The sequence below is a fragment of the Gallinula chloropus genome (genome assembly GCF_964237585.1).
Source record: "Gallinula chloropus genome assembly, chromosome: 2".
In the NCBI taxonomy this organism is placed as follows: domain Eukaryota; kingdom Metazoa; phylum Chordata; class Aves; order Gruiformes; family Rallidae; genus Gallinula; species Gallinula chloropus.
This window is the reverse complement of record NC_140086.1, coordinates 87,866,919-87,891,568: the sequence shown is the minus strand read 5'-3', so window position 1 is coordinate 87,891,568 and position 24,650 is coordinate 87,866,919. Positions and strand designations below refer to the sequence as shown.

The 24,650-nt window shown below is 43.2% G+C and overlaps 1 protein-coding gene across 1 annotated transcript in view; it reads right to left on the bottom strand.

Annotated features, from left to right (window-relative positions):
- CDH20 (cadherin 20) overlaps nucleotides 1–14,594 on the bottom strand; it is a gene marked incomplete at both ends in the record, with an annotated part of 38,126 nt that extends 23,532 nt beyond the window's left edge. The window contains 4 exons of the mRNA XM_084280030.1: nucleotides 1,611–1,778; nucleotides 5,262–5,381; nucleotides 7,038–7,332; nucleotides 14,352–14,594. Of these exons, the coding sequence (XP_084136156.1) occupies nucleotides 1,611–1,778; nucleotides 5,262–5,381; nucleotides 7,038–7,332; nucleotides 14,352–14,594 (826 nt within the window). The remainder of the gene's footprint in view (nucleotides 1–1,610; nucleotides 1,779–5,261; nucleotides 5,382–7,037; nucleotides 7,333–14,351) is intronic.
- Nucleotides 14,595–24,650: the final 10,056 nt, after the last annotated feature.

Below are 24,650 nucleotides of genomic sequence, written 5' to 3'. Positions count from 1 at the left end.
AACAGGTTTAGTTCAACGGGTTCTTTTCACAACAGCAATACACCTGAAAATGGGAACTTCGGCTAGAAAAATAGAGCAATTAACGCCAGCGCTGTTGTAGCCATGATATAAAGCAGGATGTGAAAAGGATTTAGTAGGGCAGAGGCATCTTTTCTTAGATTGGCTTGTACAGGGGGAATAAACACACAAGTTCTGAGCACCACAGATCCTTTCTCAAGTCTGCACAAACTTCTTTTCAGCCCTGAATAAGGCTTTGAGAGCTCAGAAGCTTGCCTGTTTCTTCCAAAGTTACCAGTTACTCTACTAAAATATACTACCTCTCCCTACCAGTCCTGTCTTGAGCACATTTGGTATACTGCTCATTTGCTTAGCAGAAATCCTGGGGTAAAAGAGAGCTGTTATTTTAAAAATATGCTTAGAAATTTTAAAAAAAGTGTTTAAAATGCTTCTCTGTCATACGATATGTTCAAATCTTTCTTGCTGCATTCTGTTGACTGCACCAATTATTGAGCTTTATAAAGCAGAATAACACCAAGGATTGGGTTTGATGTGTTCTCATTTTTCTTAATCGAGAGTTTGATATCGAACAGTTACAATTCATGCCACTTTCAAAGCAGGATTGGCAGTTATGTGTTCAACAAGTTGCTCTGACAGAAGAAGAAAAATGGAAGTTGAAGCTTCTTGCTGAGCTTAGTGGAATGCTTTGATTTAGCAGTGCAACATGCAGGACAAGATGGAGAAGAATAGTAACAAAAAGAACTGCAGCAGTGTTCATTTCTCAGCTAGATGGAGAAAAATGGCAAAACCAAAATGGCCTGAGACTGTTTGGCACCACCAAAAGAATCAGCTTTCCTTAAAAAAAAAATAAATAATAATAATGAAAAAAACCCTTGAAAGATCTAGTTTGATCAAATCGGAAAAGTTTCTGTCAATTTTTTAGCAGTAATACAAAATTATGTAGGTAAACTTGGTCTAAATGAAATCTTAGAAGAGCAAAATTTGCAGTTCTGGCATTGTGAGTTGCTTTTGTAAATACAAAGTAACGTTTCTATTATGTGTCTTAGGGTTTAACAGTATACTGCCAAGGTTCAGATGAACCTTTGCAGGAGAGCTGCGTGTATGACAGCACACTCCACACTGGCAGCACAGCTACCAGACGCTCCCCTGCAGCGGCCTGGCTGGGGTGCTGAATGAATTATCTTTCAACTTCCAGCACTGCCACATGTCCCCAATTTGACAGACGTCCTTTTGGAGATAGGATGAAAACAGAAGCAGGACAGCAATTAGCAGCCAAAGGCAATGGCTGCGAGCAGTCTAGGGACACAAAAGATCCTCTCCTTGCCTTTTTCTGCAAAACTATTTCCCACCCTTTTAAAAAAAGTGTTGGTTTTGATGATTCTGGAGGTCAGAAACCTTTTCTGAAAGGTTTCAAGCCGGTCAGTGTTCTGTTTTGACATTTTTTCCAAAGCAAAGTTCCTTCACTGATCTGAAATCCTGCCCATCTCTAATTGTCACTATCCTGAGCTTGAGAAACGGCTGGAGTGAGAGCAAACAACAGCTGTACAACTCGGTCACCTCTTTTTGCCCATCCTGATGCAGTGGGTACTCACTCTGTGGAAATCTGGGTGGATTGTCATTGACATCAGAGAGAGTGATGTTGACTGTGGTTGTTCCAGCTAATCCTCCCAGCTGTCCGCCCATATCCTTGGCCTGGATAATCACTTCATAATATTCTTTCGCTTCTCTGTCCATGTTCATTAGAGCTGTCCTAATTAAGCCTGTGAGATTGAGGGGGGGGAAAGGGGGTTAGGGAACAAAAGAAATGGCAGTTAAGGAGCACGCAAACAAGGTGGGGTGGTCTTGCTCCTGCATTGTACTCTCTGTGTCAAGAACAAGACCAGACTCCATATTTGGTTTCACCTTTCCCAGCAGAGTAAAACTCACCCAAATTAAATCTAGGTTAACAGAAGGTGTGAATTTTAAAGAAGCCCAGTTAAAATGCATCAGCTGTGGGGCAGGCTGCCTGTTCAAAATTAAAATGTTGCCTTCCAAGGGAGCTGGGAAAAAAAATAAATTGAAAACAGAGTGTGGTATGCTGAATTAAGTCCCTGCTCAGGATAAACACTCCTGCACAAAAGGTGGAGGTGATGTGATTACTTAAAAGATACATCAAGGCGAGTGTCCCTAAACACAGAGTCCTGGAGGCAACCTGGCACTAGCCCACGGGTTTGCTCGGGTCCTTCGGGGGCTGAGGTCAGAACTTGGGCAGATACCGCTGGTTCGGAAAGGGGAGGTGGGAGGCGGGGGTGATGGTCACCTTGTTCCCCCCCACCCTGCAGAGCGTCCCTTTCCTCCGGGGTAACAGTACTGCGAGAGGACATGAGGTGGCAGCAACACTTCTCTTATGGCGGCTGCGAGCCGCTGGCCGGGGCTGCCGGCTGGGGTAGCGGCTCTTGCCGCCGGGGCTGCCGGCTGGGGTAGCGGTTCTTGCCGCCGGGGCTGCCGGCTGGGATAGCGGCTCCTGCCGCCGGGGCTGCCGCGCTGCCCGGCGCTCCTTGCCGGCTCCCGCTGCCCGCACCCGCGGTGCCCGGCCTCCACCGGCCTCGCCTCACCCGAGTAGCCGCGTGTCTGCCTCAGAGTCTGCATGCTCCTCTTTTTCCTTGGGCAAACGCACTCCTTCCCCTTTCACCCGGCTGCCCCACTGAATCCTGCCCTTGCCCGTGTCTGTCTGCCGGGCCGGAGGTGGCCAGGCCTGCGATTCAGAGCCGTCAAACCTCCAGTCCTCCCAGCGAGACCCACGCCTCACACCTCCAACACCTCCTTGCCCGCAGCTCGCTCCCGTTCCTAACACGACCGCTCAATGGGCTGCTGGACCATGCGAGGGTCCCCGAGTGGGGCAGAAGCAGCAGCTGGGGATGCAGCCCAGGAGACATACTGCCAAGGGGACACTTTTCTAGGGCACGATGGGCCCTTGCTAGACACGGACTGAGACACATTTGGGGTACCCTCCTGAGTGGGGACAAATACGTGTCAACTCCAGGCACTATCCCAGCCGCGTGGCCCAACAGGCAGTACTAGCACATCAGGACACTATTAACTTGAGCAATCTGCATTTAGTCTTTATTTTTAGCAGAAAGGCAATGTATGGGTTTAATAAAAAAAGCAGTAAAAAGATATTGCATTGGCAATTATCACTGTACGTAGAAGGAAAGAAATAGTGACCAGTACCGAACAATTCACAGTGTGGTATTTTAGTCTTGGTACGTGGAATCCTTAAGAGCCTCATCCTGTGAAGTTGAGTGACTCCCATGAAGTCCTGTAGCTCCTCAGCTCCCATAGATATAAATAAGATGTGAAAATGCATAGTATTTTGGCAAGTATTTTCTCCATATATGAATACTTTGTTGGGAATTGCTACTCTTGCCTTGTTGTTATTACAGAAAAGGCTAGATCTAAAACAGGACATCGGTACCTAAAAGCCAGGCACTGCCATACCTGTGTTTGGGGCCTCTGGCTCCTGGAGGAGGACCAGTCCAGGACACCAGGACTCAGAGCCAGGCCAGGGTTCACACTCCTCCAAATGGGACCCAGAGGAGCAGTCGTGCTGAGCATAGAGCCTCTAATGCTGCTGCACATGACTGGTCAAATGGATGATAAACCCTAAAATGTCTTTTAGGGCTATGGGAAAGGCTCAGATCCTCAGACCTTCCAAAATAAAGGTACTGGTTCCCTTTCTTTCACCAAACTGGGTGAAGTTTGTTGTCTTAAAAAGATGGTTTCTTGGGAAATGAGAGACTCCAGGGTGTTTGCCTACCCTGCCTGAGGGGATTTAAATCCATGGTTTTTATCTTCTAGAAGAATATGATCATGTCCAGGCTCTACAAGTATCCTGGAAAAAGGGAGGAGGAGGGTCTAAGTTTTCTTTTTATGTTGTGCCTTCACAAATAGATTTGTTCAACACCAGTGAGGCCAGTGACAGAAGAGGATCAGGAGCACATTTCTGGAACCAAAAGACCGTCGGATGGTGAAGGATAAGGACCTCAAGTGCTGCTAGCAGAGGAGTGTATTGAAATGGGTTGCCTGCTGTTAGGTGCTTCAATCACTGCCCACCAGTGTAAAGGAGCTGGTGATCACTTATGCCTTGGCTCTCTTTTAGAAGAACGTGAGAGCTGCAATTGCAGAGTCACGTGCCTGTGACAGGGAAATGGTTTTTGGCTCACAACTGTGCCTGGCCTAAAGTGGTGCCCTTGCGAGGGCTGAGATTGCTCTGGACATGTCCGATGCTGGTCTAAGTTACTGGGAAATTAGTAAGTGGAGAAAAAGACCTTTTCTGGGTTAAATACCAACCAAGTATATGATTTTGAACTTAAGGGCCTATCTTCTGTGTAAGTTGCATTCTAGCAGTTAAATCCACACTGGATCTGGCCCTGAACATTCCTGCTTTGCCTTCTTAGAAACCATTCAGCACTTAGCAAATCTGTGATTATACCCTTATTTGTCTGTGGTTGATAACCTGATCACAAAATGAACATTACTGATTTGTTTATAGTGCAAAAAGCAGAGGAAATAACTTGCCAGATACAAGTTTGTCTTTGGCTAGAACACCTACCCCATAAACTGCTAACTTTCAGAAGCGGATTATGCAGTGCTTTTCCTATTTTGTCGCCTAGGGCTCAGCAGTGACTATTGTCTCATGAGTTCCTGACCTTAGCGCTACAGATGCCCTTTAGAAACTGTCAAAACCTGTCAGATTCCTCTTTTGGAGATAAACCTTGGATATACACAGAAAAGGGAGAGAGAGAAAGCGAGCAAAACAGAGAGGGTGTCCTATAGATAAATTTAAGGTTATTAACAAGAACACCCTTAGGTAAAACTACTCCAGACAACTGCATCCTTTAGCTGGTGCTTTTCGGTCCCCCTTGGTTTGTAGATTGATTTTTTTTTCTCTCTCTGCTAAGCTTGTTACCGATTAGATCTGCTGAAGACATTGTTGCGATGATAGAAGCCAACAGGAATATTTACAGCACCAAACCCACTGAGCTGGGGAGCTGCAGAATATGGTGAATGTATCACCTCAGAAGGCATGTCCTTCATCTGGAGCTCATTACCTGCTCCAGCCCTGCTCCAGCCCTCACACAGTGCTGCTCTGTCTTGGCTCCAAGCCACAGAGATGCGTTTCTCTGGCCACAGTCACGATGCACTGCCTATTCTTTCTGCCTGAAACTTTTTATTTCAGTTTTCACGCTGAAGAAATAACGTACCTGTCCGAGAGTCCACTGAGAAATATGGTTGTCCTTGGAGAATACTGTACACCACTCTTGCGCTGTTCCCGTAGGTGGGGTCATCAGCATCCGTTGCTGTCACCTGGATAACAGAGGTGCCTGACAGAAAAAAAATCATCAGGTAAGACCTTGTGGGGTAAAGAGCTGGCCTGAAAAGTGCACAGTTCGAAATAAACAGAAATGCCTAATGAGCTTTCCCACGCTGAACTCCTTCATTTGTCACTCACAGTGCCTGTGCTTACTGCTCATACTTGTATCACATCAGCACTAAAGGAATTAATAGGCATAAATTCATCACACATCTATAAGATAAAAAAAGAGCAAGTACTCCAATGGACCCCAGTCATGGAATTGCTGATCTAACAGTACTTTGTCATGGTTTGCAGAGAGCTGGTAGTTACATGCCGCTTGCTTCTTTTCCCCTTCTCTTGAGTTTAAATGTTATTTAAAGGTGGCTCAAATGAGATCTGTAGCTGTGCTGACATAAATCAAGAACTGCTGCAGCGGGCCCGTGGATGCTGTATGTTGACTAAGGGATGAAAATCGTACACAAGTAGTGAGCATGAAGGGTTGTATGTCTGAGAATCTCTCTGTGGGATTGCAATTTACATTGCATGGCCTAGAGATTATACCCCGCAGAAGCGCCTTTTGGAACCTGCACAGATGTGTATATATTTCTTTTCTTCAACTGGTTTTCAAGGTCTGCTTCCTCTGAAGCTAATAATGGCTTGCGGGTGATGTTATTTTTTAAGAACAAGGAGAAGGTACAGCATAATTGTTTGAAATATATGTGAGTTTTGACTCCTTAAAATGTCAGGCAATGCCTTTATGAATGTATCTAGCCTTCTACATAATCTTTTGCGTGAGGAAAAAATCTAGTGTTACTAGATACGCACTGGAAAATAAATCCAAATTCAAGCTAGCCATTACCATTAAGAAACATTATTTCTGAATGGATCTTTTGTATTTGATGCTTGTCTCTAGCTTTATGCCAACATAATATTGAAGAATGAGAAGTTGAAGCATATCTGTAACTTCAGGACATGTGATTTATGTGGTATTTTCTCTGTAATGTCATCACAGACCCAAAAAGCAATAAGCATCTCCAAAAAAAAAAAAAAAGAAGAAAAAAGTCCAGGAAACCAGTATTTTATGTGATTATTGGATCTGTTATTTGGAAATGGTTTCTCCTGACTTGTGTAGGCAGGAAAGCTGCAGTAACAGAACTGTCTATGATCCCACTCCCTAAATGAAGAGAGAAAATGGTACCAGAACTTTGGGATCCACTTAAACAAATTAGAAGGAGTAAAGTTGCTAATAATTCTTGTCATGTCTCCAGGATTTCAAGGGCTCTTGGACAGTATCTCAGCACTCACTACGAACTAGAACAGGTTCCTAAACTTATGTTATTTTCTGGATGGTAACAGATGTCTAATGGGCATCACTGCTGCTACCATCTGATGTCAAGGGAGAAGGGGTGCTATGTTCCTGTGAGTTGTCTGAGGGTGGCATGTTCAAATTACACCTTTTTTTAGCTCTCCTGCTTCCCTTGGCATGTGTTCGTTCATAGGGGCCCAGCTGACAGTGGTGTGAAGCCTGCTATCCTCCTCCTGTGGCAGTCAGGCACCTTGCTCTCCTGCCCTGTAGCTCCCACACAAGGGGCAAAAGCTGACCCCAAGCCATCAGGGAATTTAGGTTGTAGTGGCCACGTCCAATTTGCTTATAGAGGGAAGAGACTCCACAAATCTGCCTTACCCACAGGTGACATTTCTGGAACAGAAGCTACGTAAGGTCCATCCAGGAACTTGGGTTCATTGTCATTGATGTCTTGGATTTTGATGATGAACTCTGACTCCGGTTCCATCGGCCGGCCCGTTCGCCTGTCCAGAGCCTGCGCCCTCAGGGTGTACTGCGACCTTTCTTCGCGGTCCAGTCGCTGGATGGCATGAATGTCCCCTGTGGTATCATCAATTGTAAACACAATGCCAGCTCCCTCTCCCGAGAGGATGTATTTGATCGAACCATCGCCCCTGTCCATGTCAGAGTGGAGCTGTGGAAAGGAACAGGATTCAATTAGATCACGAGCTGGGCTGGCAGCTGCTGAGAGACACTGAGCACCGTGAGTATCCTGAGCAACTCGGCCTCACTGCTGGGACTTGCAAGCTGGTTTTAATGAACTTGTTTTGCTGAAAGAGGCAAATACTCAGTGAAGTCTGTATCACAGAGTTGCAATTAAAAACCCTCTCCTGTCTTCCCATTTCTGCACCCACAGCTGTGCCAGAAGAAAAGGCAGAGACACCCAAACAGGAACAGGCTCTGTGCCTTTTTGAAATCTCACTCGACACAATAATTATCTTTTGCCTGGTTGCAGTGACCGTTGAGAAGGACTCACTGCCAGGCCTGGCATAAGGTAAGGTCAGCAAAGCTGCAGACTGTGCTTGCTCACATGGCTTATTCCAGGGGTAGCATAATGTTGGGGCAGATAAGGCAAATCTGTTTGGGATCAAGGGGAAAGCAGGATGGGAGAACTAGTCTGTTACTGGTATGATTCAGATGTATTTTTTCCCCATAAAAAGCCAGGCTGGATCCTTACATCTTCAGAGAAGAATTATTCATAGAATCTACTGAGTTGGAAGGGACCCATAAGGATCACCAAGTCCAACTCCTACTATTGTTGAACAGTAGGTAAGTAAGCAGTGAGGAGCATTTGATTGTGTCCATAGCAGGCTATAGAGATGAGAGGCATCCCAGATTTTCTAGGGAATTAGGAAATGGATTTATTGCATGACTGCTAATTAGTTCTGAGCAGCCACAGATAGCTGTGAATGCAACAGAACAGAAGAAAAGTAAATGTGGTGCTAATTATCACCTAAAACAGAGAAACAAATCATCCTGGGGACTACCATTCTGTTAAACACCTGGTTCCTATGAAATAGTGGAATGATTATCAAAAGACAAACAAATCACTTAATTTCACTCACACTATGAAGATGCTTAACAGTGTGCTCATACTTCACGCTTTTGAGGAATGGACTATAAAGACGAATGCCCAGAGGTGGTATCGGTTCAGTCCCAAGAGACAGACAAAAGACTTGGGGTCTGATAATCAAAATGGGATTTTTCAGAATGGTTCAGGTGTGAATACTGTTTCCTAGTGTGACTGTCATTCTGAGAAATGAAAGAAAAGTAGGTAAATACTTAAAAATTGCAGTCAAAGTGGGCTGGATTCAGTTACTCATATTTTAAAATGCATATATGAGCTAATTATCCCAAGAAATACAGTCAGAATTAGTGTGTGTTTAATGCTTTGGTGACCTCAAAGGATATATGGGAATAATTGTGGAGGATGGGACCAAATGTAGGTAAGTATCTGTACTGGGGAGAAAAATCTTGGAGTAATAACCTGAATATATGAACACAGGATTGGTAGGATTTGAAGAAAGAATCCAAATAGAAATGGATAATGTGTGTGGAAAAGCAGATGTCCAACTTGATGTGTTTGATTACAGGCTATTCTCTTAAGGAAGAGAGAAGAAATCTCATCTCTGAGCTATTTAAAATGACACTGAAAACTGTGCAATTGAATGTATCACATACAAAGAAGTTTTAAAGGGATGTGCACAAAATGGCTTTATCTGATTTAAGCCAGTGGACCAGCTCTTCAGCTGTCTTAGGGTACATGGTACCATCGAGTTGGAAGCAGAAGATCATTTCCTCGGTGAAGGGCCTGGTTGGAAGATACTCGTTCTCTGGAGGCTGTTTTCCTTACTAGCCTCTCAGAGTGCAGCAAAACTTGGGCCTGATTTTAGGGTAAGACAGATTTCACCTGAGGTGGGATCTATACTGTTTTCTAAGACATATCCCACCCTGTAGCCAGGTCTGTGTGTAGGTGACCCGTTAATGACTGCTGGGGCACCAAGAGCGAAGGGCAGCAGCACTGCACAGTAGCTGCAAGAGCTGAAGGCCCAGGTTGTGACAAGTGCTGTGTCAGGTTCTTTATTTCACCGCTTTGCCACTGGCATCTGCAGTGGCTACTGCCGCCGAGAGACCTTAGTCCTTCTGAGGAATGCTGGCAGCTCTCAGGTGATGTATCAGCTAAATGGAGGAAGAACGAGGCCAGGAAAATTTGGCAGTGCCGAACAGTTAAATTGAGATGACTGCCATGTGCACTAATTCACATGCAGGTGCTGGGACTGCAAAGCGGCGTATCTTCAGGAAACACCATCTTGTGATTCATTTGAAAAGAGACAGTGGTTGTCATTATTTACCCTAAACACCCATAACTCAGAGATTATCACTGTAGGAGCTAGTAAACAGGATGCTTCCAGAAGGAGGACACTATTATAGCTTTTCGAATTGATTCAGAACCACTAAGCTACATCTTGGGCATTTGTTTTAGTGCATCAGCGCGTCAGTGAGACAATGCAGCTGCTGAGACAGATACAGATGTTAGACGTGACTGGGGAATTAGAGCTGGGCCTGATGGAAGAAAATGTGTTTTGGAACATCAACAAGTGCCTGTTAAATAGGAAAAAGGAAAGAAAAAGAAAGAAGTCAAAGTCAAATTCACAGTCAAAGAAAAGGCAAAGGCAAAGAAAGAAGAAAAAGAAAAAGAAAATTGAAAAAGAAATAGAGAAAGGAAAGAAGGAAAAGAAAAAAGAGGAAAAGGAAAAAAGAAGGAAAAGGAATAGAAAGAAAAGGAAAAGGAAAAGGAAAAGGAAAAGGAAAAGGAGAAGGAAGGAAGGAAGGAAGGAAGGAAGGAAGGAAGGAAGGAAGGAAGGAAGGAAGGAAGGAAGGAAGGAAGGAAGGAAGGAAGGAAGGAAGGAAGGAAGGAAGGAAGGAAGGAAGGAAGGAAGGAAGGAAGGAAGGAAGGAAGGAAGGAAGGAAGGAAGGAAGGAAGGAAGGAAGGAAGGGGAAAGAAAGAAAGAAAGAAAGAAAGAAAGAAAGAAAGAAAGAAAGAAAGAAAGAAAGAAAGAAAGAAAGAAAGAAAGAAAGAAAGAAAGAAAGAAAGAAAGAAAGAAAGAAAGAAAGAAAGAAAGAAAGAAAGAAAGAAAGAAAAAGAAAGAAAGAAAGAAAGAAAGAAAGAAAGAAAGAAAGAAAGAAAGAAAGAAAGAAAGAAGAAAGAAAAAAGTGAAAAGGAGAAAGAGAAAGAGAAAGAGAAAAAAGGAAAGTGTCTTTTAAAACAGCAGAAGGTGTCTGTGAAAGTTCAAAAGACTTACAGAAAGATACTGAGTCAAATTCATGGGTTAAATTACACCTTTGTGCAAAGCTGTATTTGGAATGAATGCAGTTGTGTGGGGAGCAAAGAAGGAATGAACATGGCACACTAATAAGAATTTGGGAGTACAAGAGGATCTCTGTCTAACTGTGATTTGTTAAAAACATTGGGTCTCAACCAAGGCCGGGCAGCGAGAAACGCTAGCAGCACTTTTGCAGCTCCTCATATAACCTGCTCTTTCTAGACAAAGCAAAAAAAGAGCAGAAAAGACCTAATGCTTCCAGACTGCAATAAATCTGAAAGAATTCAGTGTCCGAGGGGACTGAAGCTCACACCGCTGCTCACACCAAACCCAGTATCAGGATGCTGCAGTTTGGGATGTGTGCAGAAGCCACCGGCGTGGAAAGGTGATCAAGGTCTAAGTTGGCTGTTTTATGGGTGGTGCAATAAATTGTGCTGCTATGTGGCTGACACAGAAGTAGGAGGAATTAATTTGTACTTTCTCCTCCGTATTAAAGATTGGGCTATGGGAGGAATAAAGCCGGTAACTCCTGAGGAATTGTTAACCGTGCCAACCTGCCTCGCTGCTTTTGATGAGGACAGTACAAAAAATGAAGGAGGCCACATCTGCATCTGAATGACACATTTCCCAGCAAAGGGCACTGTGGAAGAGAGTGCTGCTGCCGAGGGCAGCTCAGGGGAGGACTCCATCCTGGCTGTGACTCCATCCTTGACGTGCTCTCCCTCCCTTCTCTGCCTCCAGGGAGGCAGCACCTGCAGGGGATTTCTGTGAGGACGCCCGAGTGAGTTTGGCTGATCCGCAGCGATAGTCTGTACAAAGGATGCATTTTCTCCACTCATTCAGCTGCTGTGGTTCAAATGCCCTTCTTCCTTTGAAAGGGGGTTAGGGAGTCTCCGACGCAGCAAAGTGGGGAAGTCTGTCCCCAGTTCAATTACCGACGCAGTTGAGGCTGTGGGATGAATGTGGAAAATGCCTGCTGTAGCAAATGTGGGGGCTCTGCTTTCCCTTGTTCATCCTATTAGCCGATAATGGCAACCTCTAGAAAAGTTGAAGCCTCGTATTTATCTGTGACAGGACTGGCAACCCTCTGAAGGTAAAATACTTTAAATTAGGATCATGAACACTGGAGAAAAGCAAAAATTGTACTGGCTTCACCTGGGGAAGTTTCTTTTCATCTCCCTGCCCAGAAGGCATCTTGCACCTTGCCTTGCAGTTACATGGCAAAGTACATTTTTGAGAGCAGCCTTGAAAAAAATACTAGGCAAGACTGGACCTATGATTCAAGTGCAGGTGCTTTTAGGGTTGCTCCAGTCATACACAGCTAGCCAGAAACAGCTGTACCAGAGCATCAGAAGAACCCATCCCTTATGGGAAGCCTTTAGAATATAAACACAACTGGATCTACGCTGTGCACTCTTTCTCCTCCTGATATGGGCTTGGAGAGAGCAGATGGATAAAAGCAAGGCCTGGCCAGCAGCATGTTTCAGGGTGTTGTGGGTGGTATCAGATAGATGAGGCTTTGCCTGGCCAGGCGTGGGACCCCGGGCTGTTTGGAGGGCTGGTGCTAGCAGCAAGCAGTAGGCTGGGAGTCCTTCTGCACCTCCGCCCTACTCTCTGCAAGCCCTTCCAGAGCTATTTCTGAATCAGCCTGGGGAGACTCTGACTGAAAAACTTCTGGTCTGCCAGAACAATTAATTTAGCCCACAGTCTATTCCCTGCTCTCCCCATTTCATAAGGATCCCTAAGACACAGGCAGCATGAGTGCAGGCGGGCTGATGAATCGTGGTGGGCTGAAGCTTCTTGGGAGAGCCTGTGCCTTTGGCTGTATGACACGAGGGGAAGCCCTTCTTTCATGGCTGCTTACACTTTGTTCATCCCACTGCTTGGCTGGCTGCTCTGCACCCAGTTCAGGAATGGGAGAAGATGAAATGTTTGACCCCCAAAGGCTCATTCTGGCAGCAGAGTTCCCTCATGCCTGGTCTACACAGAACAGTGCAGTCAGGAAGCCTTCAGAGATCCACCCATGTCAGCAGTCCGTGGGGCTAATTGGCCTGTGTGAATTAATTAGCCCTCATACACCCCTATGTTAACACAACTGTGGTGTAGGTGGTCCTGGTAAGAGCTCAGTCATGGCAGCTTATGCCTTTGTGTGGTGGACACATGAAGAGTTGCCTCTGCTTCCCCCTGTTCAGCAGAGCTGAGCAGCAGCGAGCTAAAGAGTACTGCTGAGTGTGCCAAGCTTTTGTGCTCCTAATGACACAATGAAGTCTAAAACAAAGATAAGCTGTTTTCTTCCAGTACTTGTTTTAGCTAAAATTCAGCTCATAGTGCGGGTCTGGAGTTGTTTCAAATGAAGCTGAGTATGTGAAATAATATGTCTGGCCCTTGTTCCAAAGCTGGGAATTGCATAAAAACAAATATTAATTTCTTTAGTCAATAGAGATATCAAGAGCTGAAAAGCTAGGTGCAGAAATGAATGAAGACTAATGAGGTCTCGTTTGGCAGCAATCACTAGTAATGCCATTGCTGTTGGAGGGAGGAGAGCACATCTTGCTGCCAGTCACACAGGGATAAATCAGGAGGAGGTCTTTTGAAGCCCATGGATTCATTTTGATTTATACTGGTGTGACTGAGGGCACAGTTTTGCTCTATGGGGTTGCAGAATGATAAATAAAAGTCCAAAAATGTGCCTTTTTTTCCCCTGCAGATGGATAGCTTGGAAGGAAAGAAGGAGCCTTGATCATGTAAACATAAGCAATGAAATCTGAAAGAATTATTTTCTGACACCCTTTCTTCATTCATAATGTTTCATATTTACCTAAATGTAGTCTGCACTTATCATAGTGGTAGCTGATATTCTAGGCATGTAAATTTTAAGTGTGTTTTCCAAGCACTTAAGCACAATAACTATCCCTCTCCACACTTTTTCCAGATTTTTCACCTTGGTGTAGCCCAGAAGAAAAGTTGGTGCAGACCATACTCCTTTGAATAATGGGGTCAAACAAATCAGTCTTTAAAAACAGTCAGAAAGCAAAAAAAGAGAAGATGGTTATAGTGAGGCAGATTGTGATGGCAGACACCACTGGTCTATTTTCCACCAGCATGTTCCTCAAGAATCTACAGAAAAGTGAATGCAAAATACTATCAAGTAGATGGGATGAATTTAGGAATCCATTTTACACATATGTGTACTGATATGAAGGTTCTTGGGGTATAAGAGATCCAAAAATAGGACCCTTCATGGTTGGATTTAATGAGCTGTCCCTCTGCCATTCTAGATCTGGAGCAACTTCTCTGTTGTCCACAGGATTAACCCTCAGTCAAGCTGTGGTAAGCAAGAAGATACTCTGACCCTAGATATTTGCAGAAAACAAAAATTGAAATGTCACTTTTAAAGAGAAACTATTTAATTTGATTGTGAATTTCAGCTTCCAGCTGACTTGATCACAGAGAGGAACATGATCACAAACTCTTCCCTTCTTTCCTAATCCTCATATGTCAATATAACCTTGCCTTGCCTTGACATTGTAAGACTCCCTGGAAAGATCGCTGCAGATTTTCTAACACTGCCTCAATTACAAATGGTGATTGATGCAGCAGATCTCTTTGAAATAGGCAAAAATACTGACAGCCCTTTGAAACACAAACTCTTCCCAAACAAAGGTGACACTGGTCAAAAGCTCTTGGAAACAAAAATGAAATTAATGTGGATAAATTCACTGCTAGAAAGAAAGTAAAAACACTTAGGGGAACTTCCCACACTTCATCATGGTCTGTAGATACACAGATGTAAACACTCTGCCAGATACCCTCCTGGTGCAGGTCTTACCTTCCCGACGTAGAGAGGGTCAGTTCCAGTGTACTCTTCCAGAACGAAGAACTGGTTCCACACCCAGCTCCGCTTCATACGCTGATGCAGCTTGTCCGACAGGTTGTCTTCTTGTCCTTCAGTGAGGGGCCTGGCACTTCCTGATAGCACAGTTGTAGTAAGGTCCATCAGTCCCCAAAAGTACAAGGAGACGCCAAGTCCAAGCAAGTTCTTTGCATTGCTCATTCTACCTGAAGTCCACATCCGTATCCTAGGGCTGACTTAAAAGTCAAACACGGTAACTCAGGTCCCTTGAGAAGAAAGTAGGTCCTGTGTGTAGTCCTTTGAAATGTCCAAGAGAGATCCTGGTTCTGAGCAAGGCAGTATCCTGTAAAGTTAAAGAAAATTCATAGGAGGATGTTTTTTTCCCCAAGGTAAAAAAGTTTCCTCAGTAGGCAAATACGCTATAAAATATTTAGTTTTCCATATAAAAATATAATATCGGGATGCACACCTTCTGAAACTAGGAATACTATTACCACATAAGCTGCAGAACTGGGACCTTAGATACAAGAATCATCAGGGTTTAGTCAATAAGTAAGAGTTCTCTACTTTGCTAACTTGGCTGTAGTGTTGCTTTATGGTATTGATTGGCATGAGCTAAGTGCATACTCTTTAGAAATATTTATGACCAGAAGTCCTCAGAGAATGTTTAAAAACAGTTCACTCCAGGAAATTATACTAGCTGGTGAACACTTTTTGGCAACTGTCTTTCTGTTTGGAAACGATGTCATTGTCATCGCACACACATCTACACAAACACAGATATTATTGCTACACTCCAAACCTTCAGTGTAGTTTCTGGCAGTAATTTCTAAGTTATTCCTGACTTTAATTGTTCTTTCAACCTCCCCATTGCTGAATTCAGGTTTCACACTCTGCTGCCTCCTCTCTGAGGAGCTGACTGCTGCTACAAATGCAACATTTCTAGAATTTGAATGGTCAGTTAATCATTTTACAACCCACAAAAGGTTTCACAGTACCGATGGTCACATGCTATTGTGTGATATGTCCAAGCAAGTCAAGCTAACACATTTTTTCCTCTGCAAGCCTGAAAGACCCATTTAGGCAAGAGGAATGCTGACCTCTATCAGAGGACACTTTCTCATCAGTCTAGGATTTTTTTGTTGTCATGAAGTCAGTTTAGTTGGTGACCTCACTCCAGGCTATGGATTGCAGCAAGCCTTTCCTTTGCCATTTTGCTGACTTTAATGATGTGGTGCTGCACTCAAGTTACTCTGTCAAAACCCTCCATACATCCCTTGTAGGCCTAGTATTTTTTGCTGGTTTTTTTTTTTTTTTTTTTTGTTTGTGTTGTTGTTGTTTAATAACTCTTCTTTCTCTTTGCAGGACAAACAGACTCATTAGGAAAAGTGTATGGGGCTCTGAGGTTTAGGCAAGCAGTTTACACTTAATTTTACTGCTGCTCTACACTTTAGTCTTCATTAATTGCTTTATCTTGCAGAAATAAAATGTAGTAGGAAATGTCTGCCGAATATTTCTAATTGAAATCCTTGAAAGATATCAGAACCATAAAAAATATTTTAGAGTTGCATGATGTTGTTTTGAAGTGAAAACTGAGACAATGCAATGTTTTCAACGGATAAGAGTGTTTGAAAAATCCCCAGCATCCAGAGTGGTACAACTGGAGGACCTGCTACACTTAGAAATCTACTGAAACAGAAATTAAAAATTTAATGGAAAAGTTGGCTGAAGTCTGAAAAAGGCTGCTTAAGTCTGGAATAGATGTCCACAGGGGAAGCATAGACAAAATAACTATGTATCTAAGGCTAATTTCTGCACAAAATAATGTTTCCACGTATAAAGCCCAGAAGGAACATGACTACACAGCGCTGCTAGTCTATACAGTTGTAAAGCATAGCAAACAACTGGCAGGTCCTTTACCTTGAAGAGTTTACAACCCAAGGCTCAACAGATACAAGAAAGACAAGGCAAACTGCAAGCACACAACACGGTAAATCTCTTCGAACATACAGAACTGACGGTTGTGTAGACACACTGTGCTGTGTGCTAGGGCTTATTGTCTGCAAAGCCAAAGAATGGGGATTTGTCTAAGCAGTACAAGCCCAGAAGGACTGCAGTAATCCCTGTATGCCTGTCACTTCATGAAGAAGCTGGCAGCTGTTTGTGAGAGGCAAGGACGAGGCTCAGCTTGCTGGGGTCCAAGAGTTGTGTGTGCAGAGCTTGCACTCTGTCCTGTGAGTCCTTAGCTCCCAAAAGCCAATACACACTTACCCTAGGGAAATCCTCTTCTCATAACAGGTACAGCCACCTTGATCCTGGCACGTTGTCAACAGCAAGTTTTTTCTTAGCAAGATCAGGAGGACATTATTGATAACTCATGTTTTGCTGGTGAGTAAATGTGGGGAAGGGCCTCCCACTAACCCTTGACATGATCTGGGGGAACCCATCACTGCCTCTGCCATGTAACAGGAACGGAAAGTGGAGGCAGACTGTGATCCAGTGGCTATGGTCCTGCCTGGAGTTTTTACTTCAAGAAATTCCATTTACTGTACAAGTCAGTTAGATTTTTGTTTGTGTGACAAAAGAGGTGATACAACACGATGGACCGGTTCCTGTGGCAACACGAATCGTGTTTGTAGGTGAACTCCCAAACAATGAATTCAGAACTAATGGTGCCAGGTGTCTCCTGCAATTAAATTCAGCCAACAAGGACCAACAGTGCTCAGGCAAGGTAATATCAAGAGATGGTTAAATAAACTTGCATAGTTATCAGGATGCCTGTAATGAGGCAATAGCAAAAGAAATCTGATCATCAGGATGCTTTCTCTGTACAGGTGCATTATATTGGCAGAAAGCAAAGTAAGTAGAAGCAGTGAAATAAAGGTCAAGAGTAGGGACATACATGCTTCAGGCTCTCCCTGATAACAGCTTTTGTCATTTGAATGTCACTTGGCATTACAATGCAGTTCCGTGAGGAACCTTTATTGAGAACAGTGTGCAACTCTGTGGCCCCCAGGAGCAACATCCTTTGAGAGCATTTCCTATTCCCAATGCAATCTCGTTCTGGGGTATGGCAACTATCAGGAAACTTGCCATTAAATAACATAGAGTCTTGCAAAAGGATATTCCTTCATGGAGTACCAGCAATTTCTCCTTTTAATGCCAGCCCATAGTGACCTGGTCATATATTTTTGTAGGAATGCAAGAAAGATCTAGTGTTGAGGTGGCACAGAATATTTTTTTGTTAATACCAGAATTTCTGATGTCTCCTGCATTTCCAAAACTGTGAGCATGGAGGTTCAAACTCATCACATTTTGCTTCTTGCTTAAAGGCAAATTACTGCTATTAATAAGAATGTTCAACCAAGAATGGTTCCTTTATCTCTGAGGCTGAAGGAAAATGAGATTATTTTTTTTTTCTGTCTCAAGTCCTCAGATGGCATTAAATGAACAAAAAAGACCTTTGTTAACTTCTGGCTTGAGGTGCTGCTGATCTCTCTAGGGCTCTTTTCCCACAACTTCACCAACCCCAGGTGTGTACAATTGGCTTCTGGATCTGCAAGGTCTACTGGTCAAGCAAAGCGTTTCTCAGCAGTGTAAAAGGCACTCACATACATTAGGGTTTGAAAAGTGTGATAGCACAAGTGATGGCTGAGCTACAGTTAAGGTCATTGCTGACTGACTCTTTCAGAGAACTCATGCATATGGCTTCTTCACCAGCTGATCACTTAGACTGTAGACACCACAGTTGGTTGTGATGATAGCCATATGCTTTGAATGAGGGATATTGGTGGGATGTCTAGCCTTAAGTGGACTTTAGTGGTTTTTGCTGCAGATGGACAAGCAGCTGTGAGGCAGAGTCTGTTTTTCTCCCTTGGGATTGGTAGCTCCTTGCAAGGAGACTGGTGGACAAGTCATACAGGAAAGGTGATTGTTGACATGATTGAGTGAGGCAGAACCGAACCTTCAATATTCTCCTAACGCAAGTTGTATCTTGGAGTCCTTCAAAATGGGTTCTTAAGGATGTCTGCAAAGATGGAATCAATGAGCCTCTGCTTGTACACATTATAGAAGCACATTTCATGGCTCGGCATGGGGATCTGCAAAGGATTTGAAGGCAGTACAGGAAGGGAAATCTTGTTTTCCTTGAGCACGCAAAAAAATTATAGAGCCCAGGAAGACTGCATGACCAAAACATCTGGATTTTCTGCAGAGGGTATTTCGTTTTTCAAGAAAAATGTAAACGTTTCAGAACCCAGTTTGTTACCCAGTTTGAACACTTCCCTGTAACAGGCGTAGCTGCATCTGTGCAGTTTAGATCCCTGACCAGAAGAGAATTATTTTCTTGCCCCTGCTTTTGTGATGAATATTTGATTATCAGCTCTGTTCTTGCCTTGAAAACATTGCTAAAAATCCTTTTTCTTGTCACTCGACAGTTACAAGTATGGCTTTTAGCTTCATAAAGACCCATGAAGATCTGACTGAACTCCATACAACTGGTGGTCTATACATGATACAAAGGAACTACCTAATTGTTCTACACAAATGAGTCACAATAATGCATTTTCCACCAATGCAAATACAAATTTGTCTTCGAGCCCATATTATGAATTAAAGTAGGTGTATTTCAAGTGTGAGCTACTCTTCATGTTCCAATTTTAAAGACACCCTCCCCAACACATATTTGTACTGTAATTAAATTATTCTTAATTGAATATCTAATTCTGGGCAAAGATGAAAAGAAAAAGGAAATATCTGCCAGAGCCAAATTCTAGCATTTCTTACAAGTGACCCATTTATCTTGTTCATTCTGAAGAGAACAGCACTTCCAAAGAAAAGATAAAAATATTAACAGTTTGGGTGACCATACGGGCACCCAGAGAGTTCCACTGGGGTTGAAATGTATTGTGCTCAATACATATTTACGTAAGTGCCAAGGATTTTATAGTTTAAAAAAAAAAAATCACAGGCTTGGAAAGGTTTATACAGAGGCTTAGTGTATTCATCATGTTGAGCAAGTGGTCTCCCAGAAAGTCAGTGGACTATTTGCATTCCTAAAATTAATTACATGCTTATATCTTTTATGCCTGGTCCTTCCAATGGATTTTGCTGTGCGGACCCAGCGCTCCTGTTGAACGCTACAGACCGTAGAGGTGGATCCCATGCAGGCACATCGCCTGGGCAGAGGAGATTCATTTGCATGAGACATATTACACCGAGAAATTGGGGAAGAAATAGGCAATCTCCTTTAAACTCCCTCCTCCACTTTTTACAGAAATACACAAATGTGTGTCATATTTCTAATACATCTATATGTAAATGTTTCTTAGCAGTTCCTACACTGCATTAGGAATATGCTAATGGAAAATTATTTCTGTGTTTAACAACATATTTAAAGAGTTTTCCCCCAGTATTTTGTCAAAAGGAATCAAACAGATCAGTAATGACCACAGTAGGAAGAAACTAAATTTGAGTGAGCTCCATGTGAGCTATTTACTTTGTTCCTTGAATTTCTTCCGATATTTTAAACCCAAGGTGGGGGTGTGAGTATTGCACAGCTTTTCTACCCCCCGTTAAATAGATTATCCTTTTATGTTTTCACAGGCTGCTGCTTAGGTTTCCCAGACCCTCAGCTGCACACAGCTTTGTCATAAAATGCTTTTGCAATAACCCTGCAGGGGTGCCAGTCGGTGAGAAAGTGTAGGCCATGCTCTGCATGAGGCAGAACACCCGCAATAGATGCCTAACATCAGCCCCTAGGGATGGAGGCCTCACTGAGCCAGGACCTAAAATACCTTAAATTACTATTTATGTAATACTTACCTCATTTTAGAAACCCCAGTGCTTGCAGTACCTAAGTGAGGTACCTGTAAACGGGCTGTCTGAGTATAGTCCTAAACGTTTCTGTCCTACTTCCAGAGCTTCGTATATTTTATCCCTGACCCAGGCCAGTCCTACCATTGTTATTACCTGCTGTTACACTTCCTGAGCAAGTTTCAATTAAAAGCAAGAATCTAGAGGCATTTGTTACTTTTCTTGAAAACAGGCTGGGCCTGAACATGCATTTTTATCTTTACTTCATTTTATTGAGATCTTCATAAATACAATGAAACTTGACAACATACCATATGGTGCATAAACATTAACTCAGAATACAATCCATTGTCATAAAATTACATCTACAGACCAGTCAACAATCTCTCCTGGGACACATCAGTGAACTCGTTTTGCTCAAGATCTGAAGTCCTTCAAAGCTACAGAGTGCCTGCTGAGTGAAGAATCCCACAGAACGACAGAGGGAGTCCCATCGTATAAATCCCAGCCCTGTGGTTACAGACGCATAAACAGATCAAAAAGAATGAAACATACACACAAACACAGTCACAAAGTAAACATTTCCAAGTGAAATGATGCTGGTAGCTTACATCAGGGGAGGATCTGATCCCCAGCTTTAACTCAGCGTGAGGTACTGTAAATACTGCTGTAAAAGGTCAGGACAGAAGTACGAGAGGGTTTCAGAAGCTCCACGCTGGTCTAACTAACTCTGCTGGTCAGCCCCAACAGGAGCTAAGTGAGGCATTACAGATAAAGCAACCCCTCTTCAATCAAGGATGTGCAAAATATTATATAATACACATGAAAATCAGCCTAATTAAGCTTTCATGGTTAAGGAAAAAAATCCTTTTAATTCTCAGAGTCTTCTAACTACTTATCCCACAGTCAGGAAAAATCCTGTGCAAGTGACTCTAATTTGTGAGTGACGTTCCTGTAAGGTGGAATAAACCTCTCAAGCACGTATCTCTTTAAAAGAAACCATAACATCCCTCCCCAAAAGTGTGACTATGCTTGCCTGCTTTGCAGCTGTACCAGGAGCCTTTTCTCAGACCTGTCTCCAGGCTCCTAAGCAGTACAGGTAAAATCTGTAGTGTCCTGCCAAGAATGAGGGGCTGGGTGGGAAGGGTGGAATTTCCTTTGCTGTAAGAAACGAAGAAGGAGAAGGATGATGGGGAAAAGAGCTGGTGCCTGTGAGAGAGCCAGGGTTTCTGGGATGGCAGTGAAAAAATGATATGGTAAATACTGCTGTGACCACCCAGACTCTGCAAGGTGAGAGGCCAGCAGGGATGAAGCTCAGGGATGCAGGCTGCTGGCCTAGGCACTGGAGTACCTATGCCCTGAACAGGACCCACACACAAAGGTTACAATCCTCTTTCAGAAAAATGTACTAATCCCTTGCCTCTTTTTGTCATTTGCTTCCTCCTGCCCTCTCCTCTTCAGGTCCTGGGACATACCTTGCCTCATCTGATATTCCCCTGCCATAGGATAAAATCCGTTCCTGTTGTACAGCTGGAAAGCATTTTGAACCTGGTGTGTTCCTGTCTATGCTGCATGGTGGCAAATCATATTCTTTAGGTACTAAACATTGCATTTTGGGTATGCTAGTCACCAGAATATAGCATATTTCCATGTAGCAGTGAAAACCGGAATCCTTCTATTCCCATGGCTGTTGGATGGACGATAAGGCTCTCTCATAACCCCTACATGCCATAGATGGAAAAAGTGTTATCTGCCTTCTGAAGACAGATATGAGAAGCAACTGTCTGCCTGGTAATAGAGGTAATATTTCCTTCTATGCATGAATATAAAAAATAATGCTAGGTAAGGGCCTGGTGAAGGCAACTTCCTAGGTTCATTATTACTACATTCCTGTTTAACTTACCATTTCATATGGCATTTTGACATATTAGAAATGGATCCAAAACCCACTTCCAAAAGCAGCTGTTGAATACAAAGAAGTGATTGGGTAATTTCTTTTTCCAATTCAAACTCAATATTTGTCCACCTCCTATAATAACTTTATGCACCCACTGACACATAATGGGTTTCTTTTATTTTTGAGGGATGGTGGTGGTGGGGGGGGTGGGGTGTGTGTGGTGTGTAAAAATGTGGCTGTATTCATAGAGAAAGGATTATCTTTAACACAAAGAATAGTCATAGGTGCTCTAAGACATAAAAATATTTCATTTATTTCATATATTTTGAGTCTGATTCAGCTGTACAATACTGTCATCTGTACCTTCTTTCAACCTCACTGATTGTATGAAGACATGCTACTAACCAACAGGATGAACATTATCAAGCCAACTTCAAGTTGATGCCTACAGAAACAAACCAGCAAAAGAAACAGAAGCCTTACAGCCTCTTTCTCAATCTGAACTGTTAGAGTCTACCTTGTTCTTATCACCTAGCTTCAAAGTATTTCTAGAAATACAGAATAGGAGTGCCTGGCCTTCAGAGGACACTTTCAAGCTGAAAGAATAAAGTAAGAAGGAATAAAGATGTGCTGAGCTCATTTGTCCCAGAACTGTTCTAATACAGCAAGAATAAGGTTTGTAAAGCATGAAAAACAGCTTCAGATGCTTTGCATGTCAGTCTCTAGATGTTGGTCTTCAAATTGATTTGTTGCAGTCTCCACAGAGAGTGTATGTGAGGTATTACCTAATTGTCCTCTAAAAATGTGACACACACTAACAATACCCTTCATGAAGAGGACTCCATTATCTATTTTCCCTCTTCTTTGTAATCCACTGTTGGGGCGTGTTCCCAGTTTCCCCAGCCCCACCCCATTTCAGGAAGTGGGCAGCTCCTCTGCCCGGATTACAAAATGGCTAAGAACAACTAGCACTTGCTAAAACACAAAAGGTTTTTTAGGCTTCACCTTGCTGGCAAACTGTTGGCTTGGCAGTTTGTTACAGGTGACTCTTTTAGGTGAGACTCCAAAATCCAATGCTTCATCTGTCTTAGTATTTGATATGTAATGGTGATGTAAGAGCAGCTTTTGTAAGAGGTGAGGTATTGGCCAAAATTCCCATCCTTCCATTATCTGCTGTCAGCCATCTGGTTGCTGTCCTTCAGAGAGGAGGATCTTTTGCAGCTGTTTCAAGTCTGATTTCCCAAGGAAGGGAGTTTATGCAGTGATACAATTGCACTGATATTCCATTATTACTGTGAAAGACAGATAGAGATCCCAAGGGTTACTGTATTTCTGTCTGCTCCTTGGGAATTAACAATTACAGTAGGGAAGAGAGACACACATTAATGTCCCCACTGAGGAAAGGATGGAAAATACAATCTCTTTGGCAGAGAGATCACCTTGCCTGTGGTTCCAGAATAGTAGCTGAGGTGTTTCAGTGGTTTGCTAAGGGAGCTGGAAGGAGCTGGAACTACTGTGTGTGTGAAGGAAGAGTCATCAGGAAAAGGCATAACCATAATAAGTCAGCCTGTTGTGCTTCTCTTTGCTTGTTTGCTATTAGCCTTACTGGGCAAATTTACCCAAATACAAATCCCAGGGAGCACCCCACTGCCGAAAGCCACCTTAGCGATCCAGTGGTGCACACTAGTGTGAACTCTGAATACAACGTATGGGTTCCAGAAGTTCTTCACTGTGGTCAACTGCAGGTTATGTGGGGCCTCTTTAAGATCTATCAATGCTTATTCTTTAGGTAGGGAGACATCAGCCAGTGTAGGAAGAATAACCCTGACCACAGCACATAAACACAGGAAGACCCTACTGACAGCAACTGCGTGGGACATCACGGCCCATTTCTCCTGCTAGTCACTTCATGCAATCCCTCAAATAGTTTGAAGATCCTTTCTTAATTCTCAAGGATTCAGACACGGAATTGCAAATATGCAATCAAAGGAGAGCAAGGAAATGCAGAAAATGCAGGAGGGATTAAAGGAAAGCAAATTAAAATACACTGCAGAAGAGCTTCTCAAATGAGATGGCAGCTTTGCTATTAGCTCATCTGCTTATGCATTGCAGCAAAAAGATTTTTCTTATGTACCTGCTCAATCTATTCCTTTTTATTAGCAAGTTTTGCACTGTACCTTTTGCAGATACCAGGGCTGCCCTGCCAAACCAGATCTCTGCTCTAACGTTGAGACTTTTGCCTTTGGAAATTGCCAATAACTGCTATATCCAAACAGTTAAGCTCCCTCTCAGTATGCTTTGGAGGTGATAGTTCAGAAATGAAGAAAATTCTGACAAAAGAAACTTGACATCGGAATAGTTGTGATTAACAGCAGCAAAGAGGATTATACCAAGAAGCTGGAAAGATAGTGCTTCCTAAGTGGAAATGGAGTGGGCTTCTAGCCTGACACAAGTGAAATCATAGCCAGAGAAGGTGTAAGGCAAGGAGAAAAAGGTGATATTTTTCTGAGCTATGGGTAGCTGGGAAGAGGCATGAGACTTGAAAGACTTGTGCATACAAACTT